Source organism: Drosophila suzukii, assembly GCF_043229965.1.
Source record: "Drosophila suzukii chromosome 2 unlocalized genomic scaffold, CBGP_Dsuzu_IsoJpt1.0 scf_2c, whole genome shotgun sequence".
Classification (NCBI taxonomy): domain Eukaryota; kingdom Metazoa; phylum Arthropoda; class Insecta; order Diptera; family Drosophilidae; genus Drosophila; species Drosophila suzukii.
The window spans coordinates 24,410,128-24,434,059 of record NW_027255896.1 but is presented as its reverse complement, the minus strand read 5'-3'; the positions used below and the strand labels follow the sequence as shown (position 1 = coordinate 24,434,059).

The following is a 23,932-nucleotide window of genomic DNA, read 5'->3' as shown; positions in this document are numbered from 1 at the left end:
GTTCAAACTTTCCCAACTTATGGCCCCTTTTGACTTCCTGGCTGATTCGAAGGGCATCTTCTTCAGACTCGAAACTAGCTACGAAGTCATCCACTTAATGCTTCGTTTGAATGAAATCAATTATAGTACCTGTTCCCTGTAACTCTCAGCGTTTTGTGCTTTACTATTTTGTATATATTGACCACATGGGGGCGAGCATTCTGCTCCAATTCTAAAGAAATCTTAAAGAATCCTGATCTTCCTCTCGGACTTCCACTTGCAGTAACATTTCCTTAATATCAGCACACACTGCTACCTTGCCTTGCCTGAATTTAAAGGGGATCGTCGTCAATTGTGGATTTTCGTCGGGTCCCTTTAAAGGCATTGTATTTATTTGCATCAAACACCAATCTCATCTTTTTGGGGTTGTTTATATTACCAACACTGAAGTGAGGTAAGTAAAACGTCCGAGGTCCAACAAGAGCGGCTTAATGATCCGACATTTTAACGGCATATCCATAATGACGTTATCATATTCCACCATCTTTCCAAGACTGTACAAATTGGTTTCTACGCCCTGCAGCCTATGCAGAGCCATATTGTAACTGCCTGGGAATTTGATCACCTCCTCCGCTCAAATAAGTCCAGTTTCATAACAGCCATTTAGTTTTTTAGACGTCTTCTTTAATATATTTCTGGCTCTTGATATACCTGCAGATACTATGGGCATTTTTGGTATTATTACACCGAAGTTCTCTGTTTTAAAGTAGTCTGCTATCATGTCATGGGTGTCTTTCTCATAGCTTTCTTTTTTGGAGCATGCGTGTAAAACTACAAATAATCGTTGTGATTCTTTCTCTTGGTCATCGGCTGAACCATAAACAAGCCAACCCAAAGGTGTCTTGGCTGCGATTAGGTTTGTATCTAGATAAATACAATTGACGTTTGCTATTAAGTGACAGTTGTTAATTCCAAATAAAATCATAGGTTTTGCATCTGTACGAGTATATCCGTTTATTTGTTGATTTCTGCATACTTCTCAGTGAGCATCCCGAGATCTACCGACTGCAAAGGTAGATCTAAAGTTGGAACTGAGTTTCCAATAATACCCATCTATTTTCATCAGCTCCATGTGCTTTTATACGAAGATTACATTCCATCGACAAAAACTCCTTAGCATGGTTTTCTATCCAGTTTAAAGTAAATTTTCTTTTTGGTTCAAGTACGCACAGACTATCTGCTAACTTCTCATTTATGAATGAAGCCGACGAACTTTTGGCCAAAAATGGGTACGTCTGTTTCATTTTATTATTTGGCCCTAACAACAACTATGAGTTAGCTGGCTTGATCGTGTTAATCATAGCTTCTTTGGGTTCGACTTTCACTTCTTTTTGAGAATCTCCACCATATGGTTCTTCTTGCACACAATTTTGTGTGCAGAGTTAATCCACACCGAGGACAACCAAAACATAAACGAAGATCCTTTGTCATCTTCCACTTTTCTGGTATATCAGCCTTGAAATAGTCTTCACAGTGATATAGATAATATTCAACCTGATATTGATAGCATTCCATCCGGTTTCCTTTAGTTTCCTTCTTGGAAAAATGTACAATTTATTTCAGTGGACCCTTATGTTCATTCTTCGTATGTTTGGTATTTACCGGGGCTGTTGTGATTGCCCTTGCCATTGTGCTCGACCAATTACTAAAGTAATCCAAATTTGGATAAGGCTGAATTAGCGATGAATGCTCAATCCATTGAATCCGTTTACTAAGTGGCATCTTACCTACTAGGCTCTCTATCAGGGCAGCATTTTGTAAATGTTGAGTGGCGTTTGCTGATTTTAAAAATTTACCTTAGATGCATATAGGACTTTCTTTCTTAAGTTATTTTCTGTTACCGGTGTTACTTGGTTAACCATTATTATTAATTAACGTTTCTGGCTTTCCATAAGTGAACAGAAGCCGATCTATAATATATCTTTTATTAGCCGTGTTAAATAATAGAACCTTAACCTCTTATCTAGCCACTCCCTTTAGACTCTTCTGTAAGCGCAAAAGGATCTCCAAATTTGTATACTCATATGCGCTCGATGATTCCCAAAACGTAGTTGAGAATACTGGCCATGATTCTGGTATTCCATTGAATTCTGGTAAATCTATCAATTTTCTTGGATGTATACATCGGGAGTGCTGTTGCTCAACAACGTTACGATTAATGTCTCCAATACCATGCCAATCAACCTCATTAACATTATCAGTCCCGTAAATACCGATATTTCTAGTTTGAGGACCAAATGTTTCTCCAGCAATGTCAATGACTTCCTCTAGTAGGGCCCCGACCAAATGCTCCTCCTGCGTTCCAGCCTCCATTAGCACCAGAATTGTAAGCGCCAACAACAGCGCCGAGCCTATACGCAGATCCAATAGCTTCATGAGTAAAAGCGCCTCCATGAGCGACAAGGGTATGAGCATCTTCAAATGCTCCAAAAACCAAGATTTTGTGCACTTCCAGTAGCGCCATGAGTACAAGCGCCTCCAAGGGCGCCAAGATTGTGTGCGCCGCCAAAAGGGCCTCCATGTGCGCCAAGGGTATGCGATTCTCCAACAGCTTCAGAATTTGGTGCGCTTGCACATGCGCCAGAAACCAGTGCGCTTCCACTAGCGCCAAGGTTTTCTGCGCCTCTAGTAGCGCAAAGCGTTTATGTACTTCCAAAACCTTCAGAATAAGATGCGCCTGAACTTGCGCCAGGAAAAAGGCGCCTCTATTAGCGCCATGAGAAAAAGCCCCTCTATGAGCGCCACGATTGTTTGCGCTGACCAGTAGCGCTAGGATATGGGGCTCCTTGAGTACGCCCATGAGTATAAAGGCCTTCATGATCGCCATGAGTAAAAGCGTCTCCATGAGTGTCAAGATGGTTTTCGCTGCCATTAGCGCCAGGATTTGGTGCGTCTACACGAGCGTCGGGCACATTTCCAAAGCCCAGTGCTAATGCCGATCTGATTTCTCATTTGGACATCGTCATCAACCGGGTTTCCATAAGAGTGACTTGGTTTGCCTCACCATCACTCTGGCTATTAACTCGTGCAGTTAATTCTGATTGAGCATCTTTTATGCTTTTCATCATCTCCATCATATTCCGAAACATGTCATTCTCCGAAACCATTCCTTTTAGATCCAGGATTGTCTTATCACTATCGGAATACATCTCGGCCTCCGACTGTTCTCGACGTTTTGGCGTCGGTGTAGAAGTACCAGCCATTTCGCTCGAAACAAAACCCAACTTTTTTTTACTGCTTATTTTCATGTATACTGTTCCTGCATTTCACCAGTTCTCTTAATATATCGCAACTATAATTACGCACTTTGACGGTCAACTATTATAAATTTAATAAAGACGTTGCCACTCCGTGTGGGACCACCAAATAGAATTGAGTACTTTATTTCCATTACAAGTCTGCTCTTAAGCTTTTTAAATTAAAAACAAATCATTAAAGATTAAGAACAATTTATAAAATTGTGTTGTCGTGCCGCCAATCTCACACAAGCCGAAAATTTGGAATGGGCGACGCGATCTCGTGATATCGATAGCGGTGTAGCATTTCGACAAATTTAAATTTTATGAACCAGCAACAATACCCTTTCACTCTACAAGTAAATATAAAATATGGATCTTTTCTGCTTCAATAAAGATTGTCAGTTTGGATCGTATGATATTTAATAATTGAATAAAACAAACAATACGAACCCTACTGAGCTTACAGGTGATGTGAGCTCTGGAGGATTCCCTGGCCCAGATACTCAGACGATCGATCAGTCTGTCAGTCTGTCAGTCTGTCAGTCTGTCAGTCTGTCAGTCTGTCAGTCTGTCAGTCTGTCAGTCTGTCAGTCTGTCAGTCTGTCAGTCTGTCAGTCTGTCAGTCTGTCAGTCTGTCAGTCTGTCAGTCTGTCAGTCTGTCAGTCTGTCAGTCTGTCAGTCTGTCAGTCTGTCAGTCTGTCAGTCTGTCAGTCTGTCAGTCTGTCAGTCTGTCAGTCTGTCAGTCTGTCAGTCTGTCAGTCTGTCAGTCTGTCAGTCTGTCAGTCTGTCAGTCTGTCAGTCTGTCAGTCTGTCAGTCTGTCAGTCTGTCAGTCTGTCAGTCTGTCAGTCTGTCAGTCTGTCAGTCTGTCAGTCTGTCAGTCTGTCAGTCTGTCAGTCTGTCAGTCTGTCAGTCTGTCAGTCTGTCAGTCTGTCAGTCTGTCAGTCTGTCAGTCTGTCAGTCTGTCAGTCTGTCAGTCTGTCAGTCTGTCAGTCTGTCAGTCTGTCAGTCTGTCAGTCTGTCAGTCTGTCAGTCTGTCAGTCTGTCAGTCTGTCAGTCTGTCAGTCTGTCAGTCTGTCAGTCTGTCAGTCTGTCAGTCTGTCAGTCTGTCAGTCTGTCAGTCTGTCAGTCTGTCAGTCTGTCAGTCTGTCAGTCTGTCAGTCTGTCAGTCTGTCAGTCTGTCAGTCTGTCAGTCTGTCAGTCTGTCAGTCTGTCAGTCTGTCAGTCTGTCAGTCTGTCAGTCTGTCAGTCTGTCAGTCTGTCAGTCTGTCAGTCTGTCAGTCTGTCAGTCTGTCAGTCTGTCAGTCTGTCAGTCTGTCAGTCTGTCAGTCTGTCAGTCTGTCAGTCTGTCAGTCTGTCAGTCTGTCAGTCTGTCAGTCTGTCAGTCTGTCAGTCTGTCAGTCTGTCAGTGGGGGGAAGATAGAGACTATAGGCTAGTTACACAATTTACACAATTATTTGTGTCTCGATTAACCCATGAAACGACATCTGCAGATATTTTGGAATTTATACAACGGGTATACGCATCGCAAAGCATTACAGTGGAAGGATATCTTCCTTTAAAATATCTTATCCACCTGAAGTGAATAATGTACATGATTCTTAGAGGTTTTGGCCTTATGATGAATTGGTAATTAAAGAATTTGTTACCAACAGATGGACAACTAATAATAGGCATCAGTTTATTTTTGTATTTTCAAAATGTAAGGGAACTAAATATGAAGTTACCTAAGCTTTATGCTTAATTTGAATCTAGATTTAATAAAGATACTCTGGCCTTAACTGAGTCTTGGATGGTACCGGAGATATTGGACTGAGAAGTTCAGTCCAACAATTTTAATACTTATAGAACCGATTTCTCTCCCAGTAAAACGTGGGATGCTTATTGCCGTTACTTCTAGTCTAACATCGGAGTATATACTCTCATATCCCCAACAACGTTGAATTTGTTAGTGTAAAAGTTTGTTAGCAATTCTTATGCATTTTTGTAACCTGTTAAACTATTTTACAGCATCTTAAACTTATTTTTTAATGAATGCGTACCTAATAGACTTCCTCCAAAGCGAAATAAACACTTATAAAAAGTATATCCAATTTCTCACGATATGTGGTGGCTCAATCGAACTTAAATGTTCTCAATAGTCACTGCTAATTCATGTATTTAAATGGGTGTAAATTTCTATTTTCAAAAGATCCGAGGCAGTTTTATAACTTTGTTAATGTTAAACGAAAGTCATCAGAATTGCGCTCATCGGTACGTTTTAACTCAATTAAGGGGTCTACGGAATCTGAAATAGCTAAACTACTTATAGTACAACTTCTTGGTCAAGTTCTAACTACCCTAATTACTTTAATAGAACAAATTGCATTTTTCCCAAGTAATAACCGAAAGCTCTTTCTTATGCGATTTATCTACTACAACATCAACCTATTCTCCTGGGCCAAATGGACTCCCCGGGTGTGTCCTTAAGTTTTGTGCCACAACCATTTGTAAACCAATTCTTAAACTCTTTGATTTTTCTAATTCATTCAAGTATCTCGAAAGATTATTTTATTAATCCCTTCCTCAAAGAGGGTGCGAAGGTGGATGTCCTGAATTATAGAGGTATTTCTTAATGGTCTGCAATTTCTAAAGCTTTTAACCGAATAATTTATTCTCATTTGCAACATATGAGCTCCTCGCTGATATTACCGTATCAACATGGTTTTGTTAAGCGAAGATTGACCACCACTAACCTGATCGAATTGACATCTATTGTAGTAAATGGATTTAACAAAAAGTTGCAGACAGACGTTATATATACAGATTTTAAGAAATCCTTTGACTCTGTAAACCATTTTTTCCCCTTCTTACAGACATACGTTATAGATACCGACTTTAGTAAAGTTCCTGACTCTGCAATCCATTCTCTTTTTTTATTCAAATTAGATCAGCTCAAGTTATTATAGTCATTTAGGCCTTTGCTGTTTACCCTCTTTATCAATGATCTTCCCTCTACCGCAACAGACTCTCGTATGGGGGTGATGCTGAGCATGGTTTATCATATAATAATATAGAGTCTGGCTTCTACTTGCAGTCATATTTATTGTTTCCAGGAACGATGTGAGTACAAAATTTTATATTTGAGATGACTTAAGTGCAACGCTATGACTTCTTATAGGGGTACGCCAACGTTCATGAGTTTTTCTCTTCAGAACATACCATTGGACCGGATATGTTTAGTTGTCGTTTTAGGTGTTCTTCTAACCCTAAAACTTAAATTTGACTTCCACATAACGTCTACTGTAAATAAAACGATGAGTGCTCTTGGGATTATAAAGCGTTGGTCAAAAGAATTCGATGATCCATATACAACCAAATTATTGTATGCTTCCCTTTTCCGTCATAATCTGGAATATTGTTCTTCGGCTTGGAGTCCACAATATCAGTACTCTAATCCATCGCACAGTAATTCTTGGTATTATTTTTATGTATAATCTTATAAGTCGTCGAACCTTTAATGTTCCTGTTAAACTAACGCGCAGTTACTATCCTACTAGCTTGACATGACTTACATCAAATTTTAATCTGCACGAGCCCTTTCGCGTTCTTTGTAATAATTATATTGATCATCCAATTTATTCCTAAACTCTACCCCTGTATTAAAAACTAAAATATTTAATTTATTTGCTTTATCCTAAGGATATTGATGCTGTTTTTCTCATTGATATATTCCGTCTCTATTTCATCCATGTACCTATCCCGCGAATCGCCCGAAATGGTAAATGGGCCACTGGTAATTTCGGCACTTGTTCCCATTAGATTGCTCCCGGATTTCAGGATTCACGGAAAAGTCATGTTTTTGTGTAGCGCAGTTATTGGTTGGAATGAGCCCGATTAGTTTTTCGATCGATTCAAGAGCTGGGTTGTACAATTTAAAATGAACAGGGAAGAACGCTGTAGTCGAGTACCTCGACTATGAGATACTCGTTATTCAGCTAAAAGGACCAAAGGGAAATGGAGACATGCAAGTAGCAAAGCGAGATTGAAATGCGCCACCTACCCGTGATCTCAATATATGGTTATGTTGGCGGTAGACAGATTTAAGCGTTATGGGCGTTAGAGTGGGCGCGGCAAACTTTATTTTAGATTAATCGATATTGATATTGACGAGACCAATACATTTCAGTTAAAATTTTTTACCTAGCATGAAAATTGTGGGCGCCACAGGTTTGGATAGATTGCGGGCGTTAGAGTCAGCTTGGCAATCATTTTTTTAGATCAATCGATAGGTATTGACAAAACTAATACATACGTTAAAATGTTTTATCTAGCATGCAAATTGTGGGCGTTAAACTGGGCGTGGCATACTCGCGTAACAAACTTGCGCTGCATACAAGGCCATGGAATCTAAATCTCAAATCCAAATTCTCTATCTTTCGTAGTTTCCGAGATATCCGCGTTCATACCTACGATTTTTTTTAACTTGTGGGCGGCTTGTGGGCTTGGTAAACTTTTTTTAAGTCAATCAATAGGCATTGATGAGACCAATACATTTCAGCTAAAATTTTTATTTTACCATTAAAACTGTAGGAGCCACAGTTTTAGGCGGTTTGTGGGCGTTAGAGTGGGCGTGGTACACTGACGAAACAAACTTGCGCTACGCAAGAATTTCAAGAGGTTCAGTTCATACGGACGGACAGACGGACATGGCTAGATCGACTAGGCTAGTGATCCTGATCAAGAACATATATCAAACAAAAACATCTCTTAACGAGTTAAGAATCTAGTGACGATCGCACCTCCAGCAATCAAAAGTTCTGTTATGAACTTTTTTAAAGTCTTGGTATGTAACCTTTTAGTTTTTGCAATACCTTTCGATTTTTGTATCACTCGAAACAATCATTTCTTCGTGTATATTTAGTATTCGCCTTCGCACACATTCCTGGTGCGCTTCGTCACTACGTGGACTGCCGTCCATAGTGTTACTTTATAGGGTCGGAAACGCTTCCTTCTACCTGTTACATACTTTCCGACGTATATACGAGTAACGTGTATAAAGAGGTAAGATTTTACTTATATTATTTGAAACGCGTTCCAGCATTAGGTTATCATTTATTCTATGTCAGAGGAAACAGGGTGATCGATGTCAATTTTAAATAAGAGTTACAGATATAGAACTAGATCAACGGTATGGGTCGCAAACGTAACAGTACCTTTCGTAACTTTTTTTCCTATGATATAGAAAAAAATATCTCTGAATGCAAAATTTGTTAAAAGACTTTTACCGGCAACTAAGTCTCCAACCTAAGGCGTAATTTGCAAGCCAAACTCCGATCAGATTACGAAGACGATGCCGAATCAATAACAGCCAAGTAGAACAAAAAAAGTTAAGTTGTCTGTCAAAAAAGGCTTCGAGGAAGTAGTAGTAATTGCGTCTATTTTCGATTCAGCTCGGTTTCTAGAGTTAACATGCCAAATATTTCGGGGATTAAACATGCCTGCAGTTTCTTCTCGAGATATAATGGTACTTGTGGAGGAGAAAAACCAAAAAAATCTTTCGAAATACCTTTCTCACGACATATAGCACAAGCCTGTAGCTTTAGTAGTTCACAAGTTACGGGTGTACGTACGGTACGGACTCTGAAACCGATAATGGCGCAAACCCTGACGACGAGTTGGAAGAAGTAGAGATCACACACCATTTACAATTGCACTCAATCGTTTCGATAAAATGTGCAGCTCACACTCTTTAGCTTGCCCTATACGATTTTTTTTTGATCGCTAGGGATCAGTTCCATCTATCGAGAAAGCGAAAAAATTTGTTAAACCTCTGGGGTCCCCCTCATACAGGTGCGATAACTATTTATATGATTGATGTTTAAGGCAAAATCACCTCCTAACGAGGTAAACAAAACTAATAGTAACTGCAAAAGGAATTTTTCAAAAGAAGTTAGCTTATATTTTTTATGATTTTTTGGTAAATGTTTTTTCAAACAACTTTTTTTCTGACAGTCACATTCAAAAAATCATTAAGAAATATAAGTTTAAAAAGTAGATTTTCAATAGGTACTGAATGGGTTAATAAAAGTCTTGCATCATTCAAACGGAATTAAATCGACTGTTCGGAGCAGATCGCCAGCGCCTAGTCATGCGCGCATAGGTGTACGACGGCACGTGCAGCGCTCATTGCTTATCTTTTGTCGCCATCTATCTTATACCACTAAAGCTGTCGCTTATCTATTCAGCAACTACTTTGTAAGCCTGCATATATCTATATGAAGATCTTGGAGCCAAGCTTTTACACAGTCCGTCTGCCGCTCCCACGACGGAACGATTACCTGATCATTCAAACATATTTTGTTAACATCACTCACAAAAAACAAATCTAATAATATGTCACGTGTTCTGCTGAAGTTGGTTGGAAATGAAAGATTTACTGGTTTGAGATCTAGAGATTTCACGATGCTGGTAAGGTAAGATTCCCTCAGAATATCACTATTAAAATCGCCTGCAAGGATTACATTAGTGAAGTTTATTGCAATGTCTGTGAGAATATTGATTAGATCATCATAATTTGTGTTGCAATGCGGACGATAAATGCAGCCAATTAACAGATTTTTCTCTATAATTGGGTTTTGTATTTCAAGAAAAATATATTCTATTGCACTGTTTATTGTGTGTTGGCAAATAATTTTGGCTTTTAATTTTTTGTTTACATATATTGCAACTCCTCCCCCATGACTAACACGGTCAGAACGGTACACATTATATCCATCACACGATATTAGCACATCACATAGACTCTGGACAAACCATGTTTCAGACACGCATATAACATCAATTTCCGAATTTTCAAACATGTACCTAAACTCTTCAATTTTCTTTGGCAGGCTTTGGGCATTTATATAACCAATCTTGAGACCAGGTCTCTGCTTTGCCAGGATGCAAAGAAGGAATGACTATTTGCTGTTGAATTATTCAGGTGTTCTTCCATTGGGAATAGTTTTAAATTTCAAAGTAAAAAAACAAGGACTACACACCAGACAATATATTTGGCAAACTACTAAATTAACAATGCGACTGATCCTAAACATATGACTAACAGGAGTTAAAGATATTAAACTAATTTGAAATCCTAATATAGAGATAGAAAATATTTTAATTACGAAATGAATTATTCTCTAAAGCGGCATCTCTGCTCGAGTTGATTTCGCTCACATCACTACTCAGGTCAGAAAGCTCATTAGAGCTTTGCACGTAGTAAGCCTCTCCTCCGTCTATAGGCTAAACAAATACGTCTCCACGGCAAGTAAAGACGGCCGCTACGCGCTTTTGTTTTTTAAGTCGTATGGCATGCTTAAAAATTTCGTAATTTGTTTTAGTTAATTGTTCGTTTAAGTATATAAATGCCGGCGAGTCAAAACCGATCAGCTGTAAGCTCAGCTGCGATTTGGTTGTTTGTCGGTGCACTCCAACCGCCCGCAGCAGCGCAGCTTTTTCGCGCACGTGATCCATTTTTATTATTATTACTGGGTCAACAAGTGAGTTTCTTTGGCGCGGTCGGACTCGAAAAATAGACCTAACTCACGGATTAGGGGTCAGATGTAGTGAGAAAAATAGTCGATTAAAAAGGGTGTTTAAATTTTCGCCCTCGACTTGCGGTACACCATGCCAGCGCAGGTTGCATGCAACATCCGCGACCTCCTGTGCATTGCGCTTTGCTGCCAGTTGAGCATCCAGTTCACACACTTGTTGTTTTATTGTATTCATCTCTTTTGCCTCGGTTTCCGGCTCTCGCACTCGTTTCTAAGGTTGTGTATTTCTGTGTTCATTGCATCGAATTTTGCCTGTAGAGTGTTGAGAAAGCGGGGCCCGCTCTCTCGATACTCTGTACCCAGTGACTCCCTTTGCTCCGCAAATTTATCGTCGATCAGCTGCAACAGTTCCAATTGTGTGTCCGATGTGCGAGCTACCTTGATTTCGGCATTGGACTTTTCACTCCTTAGTCGCTTTGGTGCATTCATTATGTTGTTGCTTTGATAAATTTTGAGTTTGAGTGATTTGTGTAAGTGTGCACTGCAGTATATGTGTGTGTATGATTCCTTTCTTTTATCTTTCCACTTTCGACCAAATGAAATGTGTTTTAAGTGTTTTTATAAAAAAAATATGGAGTTTACACGCACGATTTGACCGCTAAATGATCGCAGACCACAGGCTGCTTATAGTCCGATAGAATTTTTTTATGTTTCTGGACTTTTGGACTTTTTGAGCAATTGTTTCGTTTCTGCAAAAACGCGACTTTCCTTTTGCTTTAACAATTTCACATATTCGTGCGTTATTAATTATAAATATAAGGGTGGCACACAGCGACCTTTCTTTTGATGCCAGAATGTACAAAATATAAGTTCAAGTTGTGAGTATATTTTACTTTTGTTTTGTGTAAATACTTTTGACCACCCCTGTGTTATACGTCTACTAAGGAAATACACTTTCGAAATTCGTGAACGAATATTTTGATAAAGTTAATTTAAGAGAGTGTTTCTAATTAATTTCTCTTAAAAATGTTTTTGATTTGGTTTGTGACGCACGAACCTCAAGGGCTGCCGTGTATTTTTCCGACCTTTAAACTTTAAAATATTCCAAATAATGATTAAAAGAATACAATATGTCCATAGCAACACATGTTGTCCTAAAGATTATCAAGGAATATGCAAATTGCTTAATTTTTTTTTTATAAATTCAATTAAAACCAAACATGGTGGCAAAATCATAGAGAAATAAGGCAAACGTAAGATTGAGGAAAATATGTATGGTCAGGTGAAATTGTGCGGTTAATGTAGTACATAATCAGTTGTAAGTACGGAGGTCAAAGTGGGTAAAGCCGGTTTTAATTCGTGTTTTTTTTTTGAAAATAAATATATAACTAACAAATTAATAAATTCATAAATAAATAAATAAATAAAAAAATAAATAAATTCATAAATAAATAAATAAATAAAAAAATAAATAAATTAATAAATTAATAAATTAATAAATTAATAAATTAATAAATTAATAAATTAATAAATTAATAAATTAATAAATTAATAAATTAATAAATTAATAAATTAATAAATTAATAAATTAATAAATTAATAAATTAATAAATTAATAAATTAATAAATTAATAAATTAATAAATTAATAAATTAATAAATTAATAAATTAATAAATTAATAAATTAATAAATTAATAAATTAATAAATTAATAAATTAATAAATTAATAAATTAATAAATTAATAAATTAATAAATTAATAAATTAATAAATTAATAAATTAATAAATTAATAAATTAATAAATTAATAAATTAATAAATTAATAAATTAATAAATTAATAAATTAATAAATTAATAAATTAATAAATTAATAAATTAATAAATTAATAAATTAATAAATTAATAAATTAATAAATTAATAAATTAATAAATTAATAAATTAATAAATTAATAAATTAATAAATTAATAAATTAATAAATTAATAAATTAATAAATTAATAAATTAATAAATTAATAAATTAATAAATTAATAAATTAATAAATTAATAAATTAATAAATTAATAAATTAATAAATTAATAAATTAATAAATTAATAAATTAATAAATTAATAAATTAATAAATTAATAAATTAATAAATTAATAAATTAATAAATTAATAAATTAATAAATTAATAAATTAATAAATTAATAAATTAATAAATTAATAAATTAATAAATTAATAAATTAATAAATTAATAAATTAATAAATTAATAAATTAATAAATTAATAAATTAATAAATTAATAAATTAATAAATTAATAAATTAATAAATTAATAAATTAATAAATTAATAAATTAATAAATTAATAAATTAATAAATTAATAAATTAATAAATTAATAAATTAATAAATTAATAAATTAATAAATTAATAAATTAATAAATTAATAAATTAATAAATTAATAAATTAATAAATTAATAAATTAATAAATTAATAAATTAATAAATTAATAAATTAATAAATTAATAAATTAATAAATTAATAAATTAATAAATTAATAAATTAATAAATTAATAAATTAATAAATTAATAAATTAATAAATTAATAAATTAATAAATTAATAAATTAATAAATTAATAAATTAATAAATTAATAAATTAATAAATTAATAAATTAATAAATTAATAAATTAATAAATTAATAAATTAATAAATTAATAAATTAATAAATTAATAAATTAATAAATTAATAAATTAATAAATTAATAAATTAATAAATTAATAAATTAATAAATTAATAAATTAATAAATTAATAAATTAATAAATTAATAAATTAATAAATTAATAAATTAATAAATTAATAAATTAATAAATTAATAAATTAATAAATTAATAAATTAATAAATTAATAAATTAATAAATTAATAAATTAATAAATTAATAAATTAATAAATTAATAAATTAATAAATTAATAAATTAATAAATTAATAAATTAATAAATTAATAAATTAATAAATTAATAAATTAATAAATTAATAAATTAATAAATTAATAAATTAATAAATTAATAAATTAATAAATTAATAAATTAATAAATTAATAAATTAATAAATTAATAAATTAATAAATTAATAAATTAATAAATTAATAAATTAATAAATTAATAAATTAATAAATTAATAAATTAATAAATTAATAAATTAATAAATTAATAAATTAATAAATTAATAAATTAATAAATTAATAAATTAATAAATTAATAAATTAATAAATTAATAAATTAATAAATTAATAAATTAATAAATTAATAAATTAATAAATTAATAAATTAATAAATTAATAAATTAATAAATTAATAAATTAATAAATTAATAAATTAATAAATTAATAAATTAATAAATTAATAAATTAATAAATTAATAAATTAATAAATTAATAAATTAATAAATTAATAAATTAATAAATTAATAAATTAATAAATTAATAAATTAATAAATTAATAAATTAATAAATTAATAAATTAATAAATTAATAAATTAATAAATTAATAAATTAATAAATTAATAAATTAATAAATTAATAAATTAATAAATTAATAAATTAATAAATTAATAAATTAATAAATTAATAAATTAATAAATTAATAAATTAATAAATTAATAAATTAATAAATTAATAAATTAATAAATTAATAAATTAATAAATTAATAAATTAATAAATTAATAAATTAATAAATTAATAAATTAATAAATTAATAAATTAATAAATTAATAAATTAATAAATTAATAAATTAATAAATTAATAAATTAATAAATTAATAAATTAATAAATTAATAAATTAATAAATTAATAAATTAATAAATTAATAAATTAATAAATTAATAAATTAATAAATTAATAAATTAATAAATTAATAAATTAATAAATTAATAAATTAATAAATTAATAAATTAATAAATTAATAAATTAATAAATTAATAAATTAATAAATTAATAAATTAATAAATTAATAAATTAATAAATTAATAAATTAATAAATTAATAAATTAATAAATTAATAAATTAATAAATTAATAAATTAATAAATTAATAAATTAATAAATTAATAAATTAATAAATTAATAAATTAATAAATTAATAAATTAATAAATTAATAAATTAATAAATTAATAAATTAATAAATTAATAAATTAATAAATTAATAAATTAATAAATTAATAAATTAATAAATTAATAAATTAATAAATTAATAAATTAATAAATTAATAAATTAATAAATTAATAAATTAATAAATTAATAAATTAATAAATTAATAAATTAATAAATTAATAAATTAATAAATTAATAAATTAATAAATTAATAAATTAATAAATTAATAAATTAATAAATTAATAAATTAATAAATTAATAAATTAATAAATTAATAAATTAATAAATTAATAAATTAATAAATTAATAAATTAATAAATTAATAAATTAATAAATTAATAAATTAATAAATTAATAAATTAATAAATTAATAAATTAATAAATTAATAAATTAATAAATTAATAAATTAATAAATTAATAAATTAATAAATTAATAAATTAATAAATTAATAAATTAATAAATTAATAAATTAATAAATTAATAAATTAATAAATTAATAAATTAATAAATTAATAAATTAATAAATTAATAAATTAATAAATTAATAAATTAATAAATTAATAAATTAATAAATTAATAAATTAATAAATTAATAAATTAATAAATTAATAAATTAATAAATTAATAAATTAATAAATTAATAAATTAATAAATTAATAAATTAATAAATTAATAAATTAATAAATTAATAAATTAATAAATTAATAAATTAATAAATTAATAAATTAATAAATTAATAAATTAATAAATTAATAAATTAATAAATTAATAAATTAATAAATTAATAAATTAATAAATTAATAAATTAATAAATTAATAAATTAATAAATTAATAAATTAATAAATTAATAAATTAATAAATTAATAAATTAATAAATTAATAAATTAATAAATTAATAAATTAATAAATTAATAAATTAATAAATTAATAAATTAATAAATTAATAAATTAATAAATTAATAAATTAATAAATTAATAAATTAATAAATTAATAAATTAATAAATTAATAAATTAATAAATTAATAAATTAATAAATTAATAAATTAATAAATTAATAAATTAATAAATTAATAAATTAATAAATTAATAAATTAATAAATTAATAAATTAATAAATTAATAAATTAATAAATTAATAAATTAATAAATTAATAAATTAATAAATTAATAAATTAATAAATTAATAAATTAATAAATTAATAAATTAATAAATTAATAAATTAATAAATTAATAAATTAATAAATTAATAAATTAATAAATTAATAAATTAATAGATTAATAGATTAATAAATTAATAAATTAATAAATTGTAAGCTGTGTTATTCCAGTGCATAATGTTATTTAGTATATTTAGTGCAATCTAGTATTAATCGATTTAGTTTTAAGAGATATTGTAAATAATAATGAACGGGCACACTACAAATAAGCGACGCCGATCAAGAAGAGCAAAAAAGCGCAACCAAATTTAAAATTTTTAAATAAAAACCGATAAGTTTACAAATTAGGTGTGGGGTTTGCCCAAATGTTGCGCAATGTTATCATACAGTGAGGTTGTTAAGATGTCCAAAGACGAGCTGCTGGAGCTCCTTTCCGAGAAGGGCATCATGTTCGGGGCTGATGCAACAATTTACCAACTCCGTGCTGCGTTAAACCGTGCAAGGAATCTGGAGGCTAACATCGAGGACGCCGAGGACACAGAGATCCAGGGTCAAGATGAGGAGCAGGATTCCCCGAGCACACCGAAGCTTGCAAACCGCATGCTAACGCTGATCGAAGACCGTGAGAAATTGCAAATGGCCGACGCTGTGGCGCCGTTATTGAAACCTTCTGGAAGTTCGCAGCAAACCGTTATGAACATGTCGAGGCAAGAACCTGGCCAGAAATGAGCGCCACGCTCACCCAAGTTTTTGGAAACAGAATGTCAAACCAGGAAATTGCGAAACAACTGCAAAAACGCACAATTGGGAAGTCCGAGACCTTGATGCAGTATTTCATCACAATGCGCAATATCGCCCAGCAAGGCAACTTTGATGAAGTAGACGTCGTGAAGTACATCGTCGATGGACTAGAGGACCACAGTGGACGCGCTGCTCCACTCTACTATTGTATCACGTTGGATGAGCTACGTCAAAAGTTAATGCGATTCCAGTCTGTACGTCTGGAGTCCAATCGTAAAGCCGTCACCATGATCCCTCGCCCAGGAGCCGTAATTCCGAAAGACACTAGATGCTACAACTGCCGACAAATGGCAAAGATTGCAAGAAGCCGAAAAGACCGGACAACGGATGCTTCATCTGTTTCGAAGTGGGCCATATGCACCGTCCGTGTCCCAAGCGCACCGTGGGCTTTACCCTGCCAGAAGCTGAAAAAACCATGGATGAAAAGCCGTTTATTCAGTTAGTAAGTTTAAGATTAAGTAGTTTAGCAGGATGCACCAATATTAAATATGTTTTCGCTTTGTTAGATACCGGAAGCCCAATAAGCTTTTTGGGAAAGTCATACTATCCATATTTAAATGAAGATCATCAGCTAAAGAAAAGTCCCTTTCGCGGACTTGGTGGCACATCAATACCCACGTACGGAAAAGTACCCTGTTCAATTTTGTTCGAGAAAAAGTATCACGATTTAGAAGTATACGTTATTCCCGATCTCATCTTACCTACAGCGATTCTCCTTGGCAGAGACGCCCTTAAATTACTCAATATTAAACTTTTTGTGAAAAGAAATCATGAAAGAAATGAATCAAATTTAATTTCAATAAATAATCGTATTGCTTTCGGTAATAAATCATTCTGTGCATCCTTGCTAAGCGATAAAAAAAAATAGATTAATTTTAGATAAAACGCAACCCTTTAAACTAAGTATTGATTCTGTAAACCCGAATGCACCCTTGGTTCCTGATGATTCTCTCGCGGATTGGCTTTCTGATATGAAAAGCATTTGTGGAGCTATGTCTATTGACCTTGATAACGTAGATATAGGCCGCGATTTTGGTGTTTCTTCAGCTGAGAAATGTAGTAGTTTAATGTATGTTTAATGAGCACACGATTAACTGATTCTACACCGTTTCATAGTGCACCGAGAAGATTATCATACTTAGAGAGAGACGTTGTTAATAAAACAGTTGCCGAGTTGTTAGCCCGTAATATTATTAGACCTAGTCAGTCCCCTTATGCATCTCCCATAATCCTTGTCAAGAAAAAGAATGGATAAATCCGCATGTGCATCGATTACCGAGCGTTAAATAAATTAACAATTAGAGATAACTTTCCGTCCCCATTGATCGAAGATTGCTTAGAATATATCGAAAGTAAAAATGTTTTTTCATTTGTAGATTTAAAGAGTGGATTCCACCAAATCGGTATGGACCCCGAGTCCGTGAAATACACCGCATTTATAACACCTGACGGACACTATGAATACTTGCGTATGCCTTTCGGCCTAAAAAATGGCCCTGCCGTTTTTCAACGATTTATTTCCAACGTACTCCATGAAATGATACGTAATCGTCAGGTTTATGTTTATATGGATGACATCATCCTGGCGACGGTAGAAGAACATCTTGTTTTACTTTCCAAATTACTAGACCGTCTTAATGAAAACCGTCTTGAAATTAATTACAAGAAAAGTGTATTCCTAAAGAACCGCATTGATTATTTAGGATACAATGTCTGTACGAATGGTATTCTTCCAAACGAGACACACCTAAATGCCATTCGTGAATACCCTGAACCTCTGAATTGTAAGTCCCTTCATTCTTGTTTAGGCTTATTCTCATACTTCCGTAAGTTTGTTCCGTCATTTTCACGTATTGCTAATCCGTTGTCTGATCTGCTTAAAAATGGAGGTCCGTTCCCGATGGGAAAACTGGAAATGGAAGCTTTTACTAGCTTAAAGAAAGCATTGTCAAGTCCGCCCGTTCTTTCCTTATTTAACCCTCATAGCGAAACCGAACTGCATACCGATGCGAGCTCCCACGGGTTTGGAGCTGTGCTGATGCAGCGCCAAGATGATGGCAAGTTACATCCGGTCTTTTTCTATTCCCGTAAAGCGACTGCCGCCGAATCTATTTATCATAGTTTTAAGCTTGAGACCCTTGCGATAATATTTTCTCTCCGTCGTTTCCGTGTGTATTTAGAACACAAGCCGTTCCGTATCATTACCGATTGTAATTGGAAAACTATAACTACTCTATTGTACATAGACCCGGTTCTAGTATGACGCACGTTGATGCCTTGAGTCGACAAACCGAATTGTTAGATACCGTGATAGATGAAATTTGCGATCCGTGTGTGCTTCCGTCAAACTCCGTGACAAATTAGAAAGAGAAGCCGTTGGTTGTTTTGAACTTATTGATGGAATAATTTATAGAAAGAATGATGCCGGAAGGTTATGTTTGTATGCTCCAACAATACAAGAACAGTTGATCAGATTATGTCATGAAAAGTTGGGTCATCTTGGTGTTGATAAGTGTGTTGATGGCCTGAAAGATAAGTATTGGTTTCCGTTGCTGAGAAGCAAAGTTGAATCCTTTATCCGCAATTGTTTGCCGTGCATCAGTAGTAGGAAAAGACGGGTTCTGTGACAATTAGCATATTAATGGGCCCCGGCCCCCCCTCCCCCCTCATTAACGTATGCGGGTTCTGGGACAATTAGCATAATCCAATAAATTAACTGATTTTAATGGGCTTTGAAGTCATAAAAATGTCACGATCATGTCTATAAAGAGTAAAATTAATTGCCCCCATCGCCCCCACATCCCCACGTGACAATATTGATCATGTATCCTTCCCCTCATTATGTGCAATTAATAGTCAGGTGAAAAACGTGTACGTGAGAAAGGTCGCACAACCATAGTATCCAAAGGTTGTTATCTTGGAGGAAAATATCCGATCATGTTGGGGAAAGGTGTGATCACGTACCCTTTTGCCTCATTATCACAGGTGTTGCTGTGCACGTGTGAAAGGCCGCACACCCAAAGTATTCAAAGATGGTTATCTTAGAGGAACATGTCCGATCATGTTGGGGAATAATGTTTCCTATGATTGTAAAACTAATTTAGAAATCAAAAGAACCCCAATAAAATAAATCTCACAAGTTAATGTTTCTCAGATCTGGAATATTTTCAAATACACATTTTTGTTTCCGCCCCAGAACGGCCTCACGCCAACGACCTCATACGACCTCATACGACGTTTCCATAATAGGGGTTGAAATCACGACCGCGCAACAACTCGCAAGGAGCCGACATATCTCAGTCAAGGAAATATTTTCCATTCTCCGTACCTCTAATTTCAACTCGAAATAAAAAGTCAGAAGTTTATTTTGGTATTGCGAACATGTTTTATTATGTTATTTAATAATTTTCATTCTTTTTTCTAGATTATAGTATTTATTCATAATGTTGAGTGCTTCCTTTTTGTAATCCGAAATTCGATGGCATACACAAGTATCAACTCCCTCAGTGGCTGCATCATTGCTCCACACGCAGGTGTCCATATAATTTCCATGAATAAATGTTTTTATATTACCTCGTTCACATTCAAAGAGTTTTGATTGTATGAACTGGAGCCGTACATAGTGTGCATTGAACAGAATTCCGTCAAATGCATTCAAAAAGTTATTTATTTTAACTGAATGCATGTTGTCTATCTCAGTCAACAATCTCGTCTTACCCTTTTAAATATGCTTACACGATTTATAAGGAAATTTCTACAGGTTTTCATCTTCTTCTTTTACCCAAAAATATGCATTCTCGAAATTCAACAAATGAAAAATCTTTGATTTTTCCTCTTCTTTTACCCAAAAATGTGCATTCTCGAAATTCAAAAAATGAAAATTTTGGCTTTTTCCCAAACTCGAAATGATTTTTTCCAAACTGTCCCCTATTGGCTACCTGAGTATGATGGTGTGTCTAAAAAATGACCTTTCCTTTCTCACCTGCAGCAAAGTATGTGCGACCTCTTCTAACCAACACTCTCCTTTATTCTATGATTTTGTGTCTCCTTTATCGATTTGATGGTGTCCTATCCTTGTATCAAATATTTTTCAAAATCAATACTTCTCATCTCTTCTAACCAATGAATAGTCGATATAACCTACTAGAATTACCTTAGTTTTTGAATTTAAAAAAATCTTAAGTATGCACCTCTCATCTTCAATATTATCGTACACGCCCACTTCAAACACTATAAATGATCGAGGACAATAGTTAGTCTACCAAAAATAGTCTTGAAGTGGGATACTCTGCTACGTCAAACACAACTTAAGTAAAAGTGAAAAAAGTGATCGTGAAAAAAGAATTTTACCAAAACGAATAAAATAAAAATGAATAACCAAAATCAGTTTTGTCAATCCTGCAAGTGTTTCTTGCTAAAGAATAAGTGGGCAAATCATGTCCGTTCGGAGTTGCATAAGCGAAATGCAATTCAACCCCTTGACGGAAGAGTCAAAAAAATTTCTGAGGGATTCAAGGGAAGAATACTACATTACATGTATGTAAACGATGGATCGGACTTGATCTTACCTGAGAGTTTCTTGAGTGAAGCTGGATTGTCCCTGCTACCTCATCTCAGCATTCTGTTAGAAAGTTATACTTCAGCAAAAGTCAACTTTGAACTGTTTGCAGAGTATATACTTTTTAAAGATGAATCTGAAGAAATTGATATGAACAGTTTTCAAAGTAAAATGACGATCATGAACAAAGGTTCTGACTTAGAAAATATCTTCCATGAACATACCATGGAAATAATTTCAAAAACACAAGAATTTCAAGAGAGAGATAGTGGATGGTCTCTTATTAAATTGATTCGCTTGGAAATGAATGTGAATCATTATACACCGATGGCTGGTTCATCTTTCATACCACTACCTCGTTTCCTTTTAACGAAAAAAGCAATAGTTAACGTTTGTAACGAAAATGATCACTATTGTTTTAAATGGGCTTTGATTTCTGCCTTGAAAATTGTTAACAGGCCGCAAAGATGTTCGGCATATAATATTGATATATCGCTGGAGATAATTCGTATAAGTGATGAAATAATATTAGATTTCACAGGGTTGACTTTTCCCCTTGAAATAAAATGTATAAAAAATTTTTTAAAGAAGAATACTCATATGAGTTTAAACGTATTCGGATATAATGAAGAGACGAGCGAAATAATTGGACCACTTTTTCAATCGGAAGTGGAAAAGCCTCTTCATATCAATATGATGTTTTTGGAAGAAGGTGGAAATGGACATTACAGGTACATTAAAAATATTTCAAGGTAAATTCTTTAATTCACTTTTAACTCTTTTAAGCAATTAAATAATTTGTGTATATTTCTCTTTCAAAGACTAATGACTGCTCAGAGAGGAAATCAGAAGAGGGCGCAATATTTCTGCAATGTGTGTTTACATTTTTCCAAAACTGAGGAAGCTGCATTGAAACACAAAACGCTCTGCAGTAAAAAGGTCTCAAAGATGCCACACCCCCAGAATAATACTTTGGAATTTACCCAGGTTCAACATCAGCTTCAAGTTCCATTCGTTGTCTACGCGGATTTTGAACGCATTCTGGAACCGAAAAATCTTGAAGTGAGCCCCAAATTATTTAATATTAATGAACATGTTCCAATATCATATGCGTATTATATAATGTGTGCTTTTGATTCTAGACTAGATAAATTTGTTTTAGAAACAGTTGACGATCAATTGAACACTGTAAAATCGTTTTTCAGTAATGATATAGAATTTCGACTAATGCGTAAGAAGGGTATATTTCCCTATAAATATTTAGATTCCGCTAGTAGACTCGAGGAAACTTCCCTCCCACCAAGGGAAGCATTCTATAGTAATTTAAGGGAAAGGGAATGCTCTCAGGAAGATTATGATCAAGCTCTTAAAGTTTGGTCGCATTTCTCTTGTTCCACTCTTAAAGATTATTTAGAATTATGTTTAAAAACTGATGTATTTCTTTTAACCCAGCTCAGTATTTTACGACACCAGGTCTATCTTGGGAGGCAATGTTGAAATCTACAAATATTCAACTTGAATTGCTGACAGATATAGATAAGTATAGATTTATTCAAAGTAGCATTCGAGGTGGTTTAGTTCAATGTTGTCATAGATATACAAAAGCAAATAACAAATATTTGTCAGATTATGATTCCTCGAAGGAGTCTTCATTTTTAATGTATGTAGATGCGAATAACTTGTATGGTTGGGCAATGTCACAACCTTTACCATATAAAGATTTTAAGTGGATGTCTACCACAGACATAGACAATTTTGATATTAATAATATTCCAATCGATAGCAAATACGGTTATTTACATGATCTTCATAATGATCTTCCATTTTGTCCGTCAAATTGTCTGGCCTCAAAAGAGGATAAGGTAAAAAAATTAATTGCTGACCTGGGAAATAAGAAAAATTATGTAATACATTATCGGAATTTGCAACAATGTACACAGAATGGGTTAGTATTGAAAAAGATCCATAGAGGTGTTCAATTTTTACAAAAGCCTTGGTTAAAGAATTACATTGATCTAAATACTTTACATAGGCAAAAAATAAATTTGAAAAAGATTTTTTTGAATTAATGAATAATTCTGTTTACGGAAAAACAATGGAAGATCCCGAGCGCAGGGTCGATATTAAGCTTATTAGTTCATGGGAAGCTCCGGATAACTCCAAGACTGGACGAAGAGCACATTGTGCCAAAACTTTAATTTCAAAATCCAATTTTCATAGTGCAACTAAAATTAATGATAATTTCTATGGAATTCAAATGAAAGGATTGTCCGTTCTATTTAATAAGCCAATGTATTTAGGATTTGCAGTATTAGACTTATCGAAATGGAAAATGTATGATTTTCACTATCAATATATGAAGCCAAAGTTTCAGAAAAAGTTACTCTTAAATTATATGGATACTGATTCATTTATCTATACAATAAAAACTGAAGATTTTTATAAAGATATTCGTAATGACCTTGAAGCAAAATTTG

At 31.8% G+C, this 23,932-nt stretch overlaps 1 protein-coding gene across 2 annotated transcripts; it reads left to right on the top strand.

Moving 5' to 3' along the window:
- Nucleotides 1-16,266: 16,266 nt before the first annotated feature.
- Nucleotides 16,267-23,387, top strand: LOC139354059 (uncharacterized). Of its 2 annotated transcripts, XM_070998302.1 has the most exons (3): nucleotides 16,267-17,339; nucleotides 17,404-22,207; nucleotides 22,277-23,387. In XM_070998302.1, the coding sequence occupies exons 1-2, from the start codon at nucleotides 17,166-17,168 to the stop codon at nucleotides 17,419-17,421; spliced, it is 192 nt and encodes a 63-aa protein (XP_070854403.1). In that variant the 5' UTR covers nucleotides 16,267-17,165; the 3' UTR covers nucleotides 17,422-22,207; nucleotides 22,277-23,387. The 2 variants fall into 2 exon arrangements, with proteins under 2 accessions (XP_070854403.1, XP_070854402.1); XM_070998301.1 differs by having other exon boundaries at nucleotides 16,270-22,207.
- The last annotated feature ends 545 nt before the right edge of the window (nucleotides 23,388-23,932 follow it).